The 12,366-nt window shown below is 49.6% G+C and overlaps 1 protein-coding gene across 3 annotated transcripts in view; it reads left to right on the plus strand.

The window, feature by feature from the left end:
* frem1a (Fras1 related extracellular matrix 1a) overlaps positions 1-12,366 on the plus strand; it is a 429,561-nt gene that overhangs the window by 210,394 nt on the left and 206,801 nt on the right. For all 3 annotated transcript variants that reach the window (XM_078570514.1, XM_078570515.1, XM_078570516.1), the window contains exon 15: positions 8,332-8,425. In XM_078570514.1, coding sequence (XP_078426640.1) covers positions 8,332-8,425 — 94 coding nt within the window. The remainder of the gene's footprint in view (positions 1-8,331; positions 8,426-12,366) is intronic.

A 12,366-nucleotide genomic window follows, 5' to 3' on the forward strand; every position in this document is an offset into this window, starting at 1 on the left:
GTGTTTGTGTGCATGTGTGTGGGATGGACAGTATGCTGGTGTGTCTGTAGGATGGAGAGTTTGTGTGTTGGGGGGAGGGAGAGTTTGTGTGTGTGTGTGTGTGAGGGAGGGCATGTGTGTGGGTGAGAGCGTGTTCGTGTGTGTGTGGGGGGGGCAGCGTGTGTGTAAGGGAGAGCGAGTTTCTGTGTGTGAGGGAGAGTGTGTGTGCGTGTGTGAGGAAGAGTTTCTGTGTGTGAGGGAGAGCTTGTGTGTGTGTGTGGGAGAGTGTTTGTGTGTGTGTGTGTGTGGAAGTGTGTGAGGGAGAGAGTGTGTGAGGAAGAGCATGTCTGTGTATGTGCGTGTGTGTGTATGTGTGCGTGGGAGAGTGTGTGTGTGGGAGTGAGAGTGTGTGTGTTTGTGTGCATGTGTGTGGGATGGACAGTGTGCTGGTGTGTGTGGGAGGGAGAGTTTGTGTGTGTGTGGGAGGGAGGGAGAGTTTGTGTTTGTGTGGGGGAGGGAGAGTTTCTGTGTGTGGGGGAGGGAGAGCATGTGTGTGTGTTCGTGTGTGTGTGGGGTTGGAAGTGTGTCTGTGAGGGAGAACGTGTGCCTGTGCGTGTGTGTGAGGAAGAGCGTATGTGTGTGTGTGAGGGAGAGTGTGTGTGTGTGAGGGAGAGAGCATGTGTGTGTGTACGTGTGTGTGGGAGAGGGAGTGTGTGTGTGTGTGGGAGTGAGAGTGGGTGTGTGCATGTGTGTGGGAGGGACAGTGTGCGGGTGTGTGTTTGAGGGAGAGCATATGTGTGTGTGAGGGAGAGCGTGTGCGCGTGTATGTGTGAGGAAGAGCGTGTGTGTGAGGGAGAGTGCGTGTGTGTGTGAGGAAGAGCATGTGTGTGTATTCGTGTGTGTGTGGGTGGAAGCATGTGTGTGAGGGAGAGTATGTGGTGTGCATGTGTGTGAGGGAGAGTGCGTATGTGTCTGTGTGTGAGGGAGACCGTGTCTGTGTATGTGCGTGTGTGGGAGAGAGAGTGTGTGTGTTTGTGTGCATGTGTGTGGGAGGGACAGTGTGCGGGTGTGTGTGTGTGGGAGGGAGAGTTTGTGTGGGTGGGAGAGCACGTGTGTGGGGGTGGAAGCGTGTGTGAGTGAGGGAGAGTGCGTGTGTTTGTGTGTGAGGGAGAGACTGTGTGAGGGAGAGCATGTGTGTGTGTGTGCGTGTGTATATGTGTGTGAGGGAGAGCGTGCACATGTGTGTATGAGAGAGAGTGTGTGTGTGTGTGAGAGGGAGGGAGAGTTTGTGTGTGTGTGGGAGGGAGAGCGTGTGTGTGTGTTCATGTGTGTGTGGGGTTGAAAGCGTGTGTGTGTATGAGGTAGAGTGTGTGTGTGGGAGAGTTTGTGTGCATGTGTGTGGGAGGGACAGTGTGCGGGTGTGTGTGTGTGGTAGGGAGAGTTTGTGTGCGTGTGTGTGTGAGGGAGAGTGTGCATGTGTGTGTGAGGGAGTGTGTGTGTGTGAGGAAGAGCGTGTGTGTGTGAGGAAGAGCGTGTGTGTGTGAGAGAGTGTGCGTGTGGGAGTGTGTGAGGGAGAGAGTGTGTGAGGGAGAGCTTGTCTGTGTATGTGCGTGTGTGTGAGTGAGAGCTGTGTGTTTGTGTGCATGTGTGTGGGAGGGACAGTGTGCGGCGGTGTGTGTGTGGGAGGGAGAGTTTGTGTGTGTGTGGTGGGAGCATGTGTGCGTGTGTATGTGTGTGTGAGGGAGAGTGCATGTGTGTGTGTGAGTGAGTGTGTGTGTGTGTGAGGGACAAGGGCGACCCACAGATGATGTGGCTGATGCCACCCACGTGTGGCCTCAGACTACAGCAGAGCGACAGTATAATGAGGCTCATGCTGCAACCCGGACTTTGGTGGAGCAAACAGTAGGCATCCTGAAAATACGGTTCTGCTGCCTCGAAAGGTCCGGTGGAGCAGTGCAATACAGTCACTGGAGGGTATCGCACATCATCGTCGCTTGCTGCGCACTCCACAACCTGGCACTGCAATGGAGGGAGGACCTGGCAGAGGAGGAGATGGAGGAACTGCACATATCCTCCAATGAGGAGGATGCGAAGGGGATGATGGTGATGAGGTCCTCGAAGATATTTATGCTGGCGATGAGGCCATCGCACTGGCCAGATGAGGCAGGCACGCTCAGGAGGCCCTCGTGGCCGCAAGGTTCATGGAGGATGATGACGAGATGCAGTGAGGACAGTCCTGACATCCTTACCTTGCACCTGTGAATGTTTGACTCCTGTGTGGCTGATGGCAGCGCACATACCCTCTGTGCTCAGCCTCATGTCATGGAGATGCAGCGGAGGCCCAAATAGTCGCTAGGTTCCAGGAGGATGATGACAACATGCAGTGAGGACATCGCCTCTATGAATGTCTGACTCCTGCTTGGCTGAGGGCAGCTTGCTTGCGCTCTGTGATCAGGATTATATCATGGAGACACAGCCGTAAAACTTTAAATGCTTCTGATCCTTTGTCTGCCTTCAGCACTTGACCCCTTCAGGAGCACAGCATCGCCAGTCACAGATGCTGAAGAGATGGAGGGGCCAGCCCCACCTCAAAAGTGCTGAGGGCACACAGTGAGAATGACGGAACTCTATGACGCCTGCTCACTACATTCTGGCAGCAATAACAAGCACCATCACTAATGTGGCATCACTAATGTATCCAGTGAGTATGAAGCCGGACCGTCACTTTGGTCTGAAGGTTACACACTGCACAGTGAGGGTGCCCTGGACTGAGAAACCTGCCTTTATCTTGTGCCGGAACCAAGGTTTCATATCTGAGTGACATGAACACTGCTCATCACAATAAGGAGCCATAGGCAAGGAGACATTCTTGGGAGTTTATTTACAATATTGATTAACACCTGTGCCCAGGCTGTACAACTACATCTTCTTAACCTTGCTAACCCCGCTGCTATGTCTTGGTGCTCCCCTGACATCCACAGAGGAGGTGGAGGCAGCCTGCTGACTGCCATGACCTGTCTGTGATGACCTTGGCGGGTGTCCTCTGGAGGGCCGAGACCTGGAGGGCCCTGACCTGCTTTCAGATTGCTGCTCTGTGGCAGTGGCACCCTCCTCGGCGTGTGGAGCTGGAGGTGCTGGAGTCACGGGAAGAGGGGATTCAGATAGGCCTGACACTCCCGGAGTCACTTGGATGGATGGCCCTGGGGTGGGCACCCGCTGATCCTCCTCCCCATGCAAGCTCAAGGGACCCTGGCTGACTCCAAAGGAGAAGGGAAAGCTGGAGTGAGATCGAGCTGGCCTGCACTCTCTCGCGTTGACACTGTTGGAGGCCAACTCTGGCATCAGTTTGGATTTGACAGTTAGGCCCGCGCAAATGCAGGACCGATGTCCTTGACCAAGGTCTCCATGGTGGCCGCCATCCTACCAGTGTTGACTTTAGTGCGTTGACATGCCAGCACTGTAACCAGTAGGAACCAGAGCAATAGGTCAGCAGGTGAAATAAAGGACTGGGAACCAGTGAATATGGCCAGTAGGACCAAGAGGAAGGCCAGGCAGGGAGAAATTACTGAACACAGTGGGACTGGGGGTCTGAAATGCAATTGTTTAAATGCGAGAAGTATAACAGGCAAGGCAGATGAGCTTAGAGCTTGGATTAGTACTTGGGACTATGATGTTATTGCTAATTCAGAGACTTGGTTGAAGGATGGACAGGATTGGCAGATAAACGTTCTAGGATTTAGATGTTTCAGGTAAGATAGAGAGGGATTAAGCAAGGAGTCAGCAGGGCTAAAAGGGGTCATGAAGAGTCACTGGCAACCAGGATTAAGGAAAATCCCAAGGCCTTTTATACATATGTAAAGGGCAAGAGGGTAGCCAGGAAAAGGGTAGACCCACTCAGGGACAGAGGTGGGAATTTGTGTGTGGAGCCAGAAGAAAAGGGAGAGATACTGAATTAATACTTCTCATCAGTATTCAGCAAAGAGAAGGACTTAGCGGTCGATTTGTCTAGGGAAGAGTGTGTAGATAGCCTGGATCATGTTGAGATCAAAAAAGAGAAGGTGTTAGGCATCTTGAAGAATATTAAGGTGGATAAGTCCCCAGGGCCAGATGGGATCTACCCCAGAGTACTGAGGGAGGCAAGGGAGGAGATTGCTGGGGCCCTGACAGAAATCTTTGTATCCTCACTGGCTATGGGTGAGGTCCCAGAGGACTGGAGAATGGCCAATGTTGTTCCATTATTTAAGAAGGGTAGCAGGGATAATCCAGGAAATTACAGGCCGGTGAGCCTTATGTCAGTGGTAGGGATATTATTGGAGAAGATTCTTCGTGACAGGATTTCCTACCATTTGGAAGCAAATGGGCGTATTAGTGGGAGGCAGCATGGTTTTGTGAAGGGGAGGTCATGTCTCACTAACTTGATCGAGGTTTTCGAGGAAGTGACAAAGATGATCGACGATGGAAGGGCAGTGGATGTTATATACATGGATTTCAGTAAGGCCTTTGACAAGGCAGACTGGCACAGAAGGTAAAGTCGCACGGGATCAGAGGTGAGCTGGCAGGATGGATACAGAATTGGGTTGGTCATAGAAGACAGAGGGTAGCAGTGGAAGGGTGCTTTTTTGAATGGAGAGCTGTAACTAGTGAAGTTCCGCAGGGATCAGTGCTGAGACCTTTGCTGTTTGTGGTATACATAAATGATTTGGAGGAAAATGTAACTGGGCTAATTAGTAAGTTTGCAGACGACATCAAGTTTGGAGGAATTGCAGATAGTGAAGAGGATTGTCAAAGGATACAAGGGGAAATAGATCGGTTGGAGACTTGGGCGGAGAAATGGCAGATGGAGTTTAATCCGGACAAATGCGAGGTAATGCATTTTGGAAGGTCTAATACAGGCAGGAATTATACAGTAAATGGCAGAACCCTTAAGTGCATTGACGGGCAGAGGGATCTGGGTGTACAGGTCCACAGGTCACTGAAAGTGCATTGGCAGGGTTATTGAGTATAAAAGCTGTGAAGTCATGCTGCAGCTGTATAGAACCTTGGTTAGGCCACATTTGGAATATTGCGTGCAATTCTGGTCACCACATTACCAGAAGGTTATGGAAGCGTTGGAGAGGGTGCAGAGGAAGTTTACCAGGATGCTGCCTGGTCTGGAGGTTAGTAGCTATGAGGAGTGGTTGGAGAAACTCGGATTGTTCTCACTAGAGCGATTGAGATTGAGAGGTGACTTGATAGAAGTTTACAAAAATATGAGTGGCATGGACAGAGTAGATAGTCAGAAGCTTTTTCCCAGGGTGGAAGAGTCAATTACTAGGGGACATAGATTTAAGGTGAGAGGAGAAAACTATAAAGGTGATGTGCGGGGCAAATTTTTTACGCAGAGGGTAGTGAGTGTCTGGAATTCGCTGCCAGAGGAGGTGGTGGAAGCAGGTACGATAGTGATGTTTAAGAGGCAGCTTGATAAATACATGAATAGGATGGGAATAGAGGGATACGGACCCCGGAAGTGCAAAATGTTTTGGTTGATGGGCAATATGATCGGCGCAGGCTTGGAGGGCTGAAGGGCCTGTTCCTGTGCTGTACTTTTCTTTGTTCTTTGTTCTAACCTCAGACTGAAGGCAGACGGACTTCCCCATCATGCCTTGCAACCTGAGGAGTGTCGCGGACGTCCCTTTCTGATGTTCCCGAGCTTGCCTTTGCAGCTCCAGCAACTGAGGTATGACCGAGTCCAGAGGCTTCTAATCTGACTCTGGCTCAGCAACATTCTGGTGTCCAGTACTCCTCTGACTGTTGGAAACCTGGGAAGTCCCTGCCTCTGCCTGCTGCGGATGAGACAGTGCAATGTGCTCACCAGATTGTTACCCCAAGGCTACTCTAGAACTAGGTCCCACCGAGGTGTGCGCCTCTGCCCTGGTGGAGGGTGTGGGTGAGCGCTGTGATGGGACTTCAATGAGGGTGTCATCAGATTCTTCTTCCAAGGTGTCTTCAGGTCTTGAGTCGAGGACCTCGCTCATGGACTCTCCCGGCTGTTTCCCAGATGTACCTCTAAAAGCGAGGAGAGATAATTAGTACGTGACAGGGGACTGCGGAACAGGGAACACTCACAGCATGGTTGTCTGATGTATGTTGCACTGCTGGATCCTCACTTGGTTGAGCACCGCCGACCTCATGGTCAGCACAGGAGTGGTCCAGATGGTTGCCAGCCAGCTGGATGGCTTTGTTTTCAAAGTTTATGAGGACCTTGATGGTCAGGCATTCCTCCACCCATCTGTCACCTCTCCCTTTTGTTGTGTGCCAGCTTGTCCTGCATGAAGACAGATGGGGAGTGTGTAAGCAGGATGCTTGCCAGGCCAGATGAAAAGGATGCCTGGCATGTGTGTGTGTGGTGAGTGGTGCAATGGATGGGATGAGGACATGATCTGCAGGGGAGATGAAATGTGTGTGAGAGAGTGAATGGTGATGTCTTTTGAACTGGCAGTGAGCGAGATCCCTGTGGATGTGTGATGGGTTTGTGAGTGTGTGAGCTGAGGGTGATGAGAAGAATGACTTACTCTGGCAGAAGGGAGGAGATCATTCATCATCTTTCGGCACTGGGTAGCTGTCCACCACTGCCATCGCCTCCCATGCTGGATTTGTCACCTTGCTTGCTGGTTTTCACCCAGCGTGGGGGTAGAGGACTTCACGGTGGGCCAGAGGGCAGTGTCACTAAATTTGGGGACAGCATGTTTCCTCACTTTGACAGCCATGACTTTGCAGTAGCTTCAAGTCCCTTTAGAGAGTGCTAGCTCTGTGCATGGGTGCCCTTTAAATATGACATCCAGATTACTGAAGGCCTGAGGAGATGGTGGGGTGGGCGAAACAGGCCGCCCTGCCAGCAATCCAGCATGTTATCCGATTAGGCGGGATGCGCAGAGAATGTGATAAAAACTTGCTATTGCAGCTGGCGGGGCAATAAGTCCTTTTTCCCAGCCACTACCGCACTTTGTGCAAACCTGGGACGATTCTGCCCTGTGGAGAGGGATGGAGAGAGTGAGTGTTTTTGGGTGGGCAGCTACGTGTGAGAGGAAGGGAGAGAGTGAGTGAGTGTGTGTCTGGCTCACTCTCAGCCTTAGGATTCTCAGTGGGTAAGGGTCAGTGAATCCTTGAGGCTGGAAGTGAGCTGGTCACACACGCTCTCACACTCTAATAGTCATTTTTATTAATTACTCTTATTTAAAATAATCAGTTTATTGCTTTGACATTGTTTAATTTTTGCTCAGAAAGCTGTTTATTTCCTTCATTCTCAACTTTTTTTTTGGAATTCTTGTATCTGCCTGACATCTGCTCATCAGCCTCTCGAGTAAGAAAGAAATGCAAATGTGGCCGCCCACTCAAAGTTTGGACAAGCCTGGTTTAAATCTATCAATCTATGATTTGATGATTCTAAGTGTCAGACATGAGGTGGCTTGTTCCTATAACATCAAGAGCGTATATCATGCACGTTTTGTCTTCTGGGAATTCTTAATTAAACACCATTGCTTTTTGTTTGCTTAATTGAATTTACAATTTGAATGTTCACCAAGTTTCTTGGTGATTTAAAAGGAAGTAAAGAGTGTGAGTAAAAAGATCTACTTCACCCAGTCCAATTCCTTTTCTTCATCAAACAAGAGTGCAGGACAGCAATATTTGTGCGATCTCAGTGATGCAGTGTTCAAGAATCATAGCAGAATGAGATTAGACTAGCTGGAATATTAATGGTGTGATGATTGAATGGAGAGTGGGATATTAAAGGGTATGAGGAGTGAACAAAGAGTGGACCAAAAGCAAGATGGGGTATTAAAGGCTTCCAGAGTGAATAGTTTAGTGGGACTGGACTATCTGAGATAATAATGCAGGTGGGGAGTGAATGGGAAACTGGAATTAAAATATCTGAGACATGAAAAGGCACAGGGACTGAATAAAAGGGTGGCATTAGAGTAACTGGGACATTAGGGGTTTGGAGAACGATTGGGAGAGTGGGATTAGACTAAGTGTAATATTAAAGGATACAGGAAGTGGTTATTTGAGTGGAAGTAAACTAGCTGGGATATTAAAAGGTATGAATGGGAGAGTGATCTTAGATTACATTAGCTGTTAAAGAACATGGAGAGTGAGTGGGAGAACAGGGTTCAGATAGGTGGGGAATTAAGACATAAAGAGAGTGAATTGGAGAATGTCATTAGATTAGGTGGGATGTCAAATGGTATGGTGAGTAAACGGAAGTTTTCATATAGATTAGACGGGATGTTAAACAATTTGGGAAAGTGGAATTAGATTAGGCTGGGTTTATTTTGTGACAATAATAACCATGGGTCAATATGTCTGTATTCACAGGTACAATCATGATGACTCTGAGACAATGCACGATGATGTCATCTTTTCAGCCATGGATGGCTCAAATTCAGCTGAAAGTGTTCTAGAAATAAAGGTCAGTGGGGAAAAATGGATAATAGTCAAGAGACAGTAGTCAAAAACTCCTAGTACTTAGATTATTTTTTCCATGTTATATAATATAGGAGACAAAATTATCTATTTTTTTAATGTTTCTGGCAACTGGTGTTTAAGATACAAGTTTATTTGTTGAATTTCAGATTTACAATTTCCTTGATTATTGCATTGGACTTTTTGCAGCCTTTCTTATTTCATAAACAACACTGTCTGTTCAACCACCTTTAGTAAGCTCAATCTTCCTTTTCTTCTTCACTTTCATGCTTTTAGGAAATCCATTTCTTCCACTGCTTTGCATCAAGGAGATTCTGCTTTAGTTTGCTTCCATGACAAAGACCTGACTCACAAATCCCTACCAGGATGAGAACTGGCAAGGTGGGATGGGAAGCTCCCATACATTGCTAGATGTGAACCCATTATTCTGAGATTGGAATTCTTGTCTCTTCTTGTCAGGGCAGCGTGTTTAATAGTGATTGCTAATCGTTACTTTATTGCCCTTATTTCTACTCATAATGTTTCAATCTTGTTCCCTTGTGCAGTTGTGTTTATCTTTTTAAATAGCTTCCAAAAAGTTAACAACTAATTTTTAAAAATACCTGAAAAACAATCCACTCCTCTGTCTGGTTCATTCATTGCAAAATGTTCAACACCATCGACAACCTGGTGGCTACAATTAACCGGAAACTGAATTGGACTAGCCATATAAATATTGTGGCTACAAGAGCAGGTCAGAGACGAGGAGTGGAAATTTTCGTGCCCACTGGCATCGGGCATGCTTGGTGGCGTGAGCGGACAATAGGGTGAGAAGACAAGAAAACAGTTTCACGGTGTCATGAAACAAGTTTGCAATCGTCCACTCAGCCCATTGATGGTGGGCCACATTTCCTGCCATCAGATGTTGGGAACCTCATTGTAATACTTCTGCATATTATTACGAAGCCAGCCCACCGGAATCATCCCCCCCGGTGGATCGCCCACCCTGATTGCACGCCGAAGTGTTTCACAACAGCGTAGGCACTTGGCGGGCTGCCCTTTGAGGGGAACCTGGAGGTGAGTACACAGTAACATTGCGCAGCACTCACCCGGGTCACCTGTTGGACTTCAAGGTTGAGGTGCATTAGGGGTCGGGGAGCAAGGGCTACCCTGTGGCTGAGGCGACTTGGAGGTGGGGGCAAGGGCTGCCCTATGGTTGAAGGTAGTACACAAGCACGTGTTGGGAGTGGGGTAGGGAAGTGGCCACGCATTAGGGAAACCTTGTATGAAGTGACCAATCCTCTGCAACTGAGACAGTTCAGACACAGTCACATTGACTAGCTTATCTGCCCACTCAAGCAATGCAAACACATGAAAGTGCCACCATGTGCTTCAGAGCTTTTCACTCCCTGGGCACAGACTACAAACTAATGAGTGTTTTAGTGGACTGCAGAACAGCTGGATGACTGGGCACATTGCACAATCTCCTTACTAAAGCTGGCTGTGGAGCAGTCACTGGTGGAAACGCTCACAGCCCCTTGCAGTGTTATCATCCCAGTTTGGACCAGTCTCCCCCATGGTTCAAGCTAACAGTGCAGCCCTGCAATGTGAGTTTGGAGAAGCCTGCACCTGAGCTGAGAGCACAGCATGCAATCCAATGGGCAAAGTTACCACCAATCGGCCAGGTGGATTGGGGCAGAGGTTGTTGGGGTTTCGGGCAGCCATGCAGCGCACTAAACTCTGTCCATCCAAGTGGTGGCCAGCACTCTCCAGGGTGCATTAAGGGGCCTTCAGACTTAACCAAGTGAGATTCTTAGTATACCCGAGCTAACCCATGCGTTTCTCTCTTTCATCCTGCAGGAGGAGTACATCAGGATCATGGAGCCTGGTGAATGAGCTGTATGCCTCGTGACGACAGAGAAGAGAGCGACAGAGGCATCTGGCTGCACAGAGGGAGGAGCAGCACCCTCAGGAAGAAGGGGTAGTTGGGGTTCCTGCACACACCTCTAAAGAGTGAGCCATCGCTGGTCGGCGCTTAGCTGGACCCAGGGTCTATAGACGCCGTCTTTCATTCCTGCAGATGACCAAAAACCAGTGCCGCCGAAGACTGCGCGTGTCTGGGGAACTGGTCGGTCACATCTGCCAGCTACTGCAGGATTTGGTGCCATGGAGACATAGAGGGCATCCACTGCCAGTGGCCTTGAAAGTGAATGCGGCACTCAATTTCTACGCTAGTGGCTCCCTTCAGGGCTCCACAGGTGACCTCTGAGGGATATCGCAAACCTCCACCTACAAATGCACCCATGAGGTCACGGAAGCCATCTTCGCAAGAGCACACAACTTTGTGCATTTCGTCTGGGACCAGGACAGCCAGGATGCAAGAGCGATTGGATTCACTCAGATCTCGGGTTTCCCCACAGGTGCAGGGTGCGATCGATTGCACTCATATGGTGCTCAGATCTCCGTCGCAGCATGTGGTGAACTACATCTACCGGAAAGGGTTCCATTCACTGAACGTGCAGCTAGTATGCGACCACCACAAATGCATCCTGCAGGTTTGTGCACGGTTTTTAGGAAGTGTCCACGACTCCTACATTCTCAGTCGGTCACAGATCCCTGACGTCTTCCAGGGTCCACAGAGGCTGCAGGGTTGGCTCCATCGGGATGCTGAAAATGAGGTTCCAGTGCCTGGACCAGTCTGGTGGAGCCCTGGAATATGGTTCACAGAGGGTGTCATGCACCATCATTGCCTGCTGTTCCCTTTACAACCTGGCGCAGCAACAGGGAGAGGAGCTGGCTGAGGAGGAGCTGGAGGTCTCTTCCAATGAGGAGGATGTCGAGAGTGAGGTCGTCGAAGGCGACGATGATGGGTATGAGGCCCTCGCACAGGCCAGACAAGGCAGACATGCTCAGGAGGCCCTCATAGCTGCTAGATTTGTGGAGGATGGTGACAACATGCAGTGAGGAGACACCATTGATTCCTCACATTGCATCTATGAGCATTTGACTCCAGTCTGGCTTATGGCAGTGCATGTATCCTCCATGATAATGCTCCTGTCATGGAGACGCAGTGGAGGCCTGAATAGTCGCTTGATTGCAGTGAGAACACTCCATATATCTTCACATAGCCTCTGAGAATGTCTGACTCCTGTCTGGCCGAGGGCAGCTCGCTTGCGCTCTGTGATCAGGGTCATATCATGGAGACGCAGCCAGGAAATTTGAAAGCACCTGATCCTTTGTCCGCATTCAGCAACTGACCCCTTCAGGAGAACAGCGTCACTGGTCACAGATGCTGAAGAGATGGGGGAAAGCCCCACATTAAAGGTCCTGAGAGTACGCAGAGAGAATGACAGAAGTCTGTGACGCCTGCCCACGACATTCTGGCAGCAATGACAAGCACTGTCGAGGTCCAGGCATCAGTAATGTGTCCAGGTAGTTATTAAATTTATTAAATAGTCCTAGAAATGGCATTTGCTGGGGTGAAGTGCTTCACCTGTGGGATGCGGGAAATCTGTGACGTTTCAAGTGTCCCGGACAACTACATCTGCAGGAAGTGTACCCAATTGCAGCTCCTCACAGACCGCATGGATCGGTTGGAGCAGCAGTTGGATGCACTTAGGAGCATTCAGGTGGTGGAAAGCATCATTGACAGGAGTTTTACAGACGTGGTCACACCCAAGGTACAGACAGATAGATGGGTGACCACTAGAAGGGGCAGGCAGTCAGTGCAGAAATCCCTGTGGCTGTCCCCCTCTCTAACAGGTATACCATTTTGGATACTGTTGGGGGGATGACCTATCAGGGGAAATCAACAGCAGTAGCCAGAGCAGTGGCACCACGGCTGGCTCTGTTGTTCAGTAGGGGGGGTCAAGGCACAGAAGAGCAATTGTCATAGGGGACTCTATAGTCAGGGGCTCAGATAGCTGCTTCTGTGGTCGTGAAAGAGAC

The sequence above is a fragment of the Cetorhinus maximus genome, chromosome 2 (assembly GCF_964194155.1).
Source record: "Cetorhinus maximus chromosome 2, sCetMax3.hap1.1, whole genome shotgun sequence".
Taxonomy (NCBI): domain Eukaryota; kingdom Metazoa; phylum Chordata; class Chondrichthyes; order Lamniformes; family Cetorhinidae; genus Cetorhinus; species Cetorhinus maximus.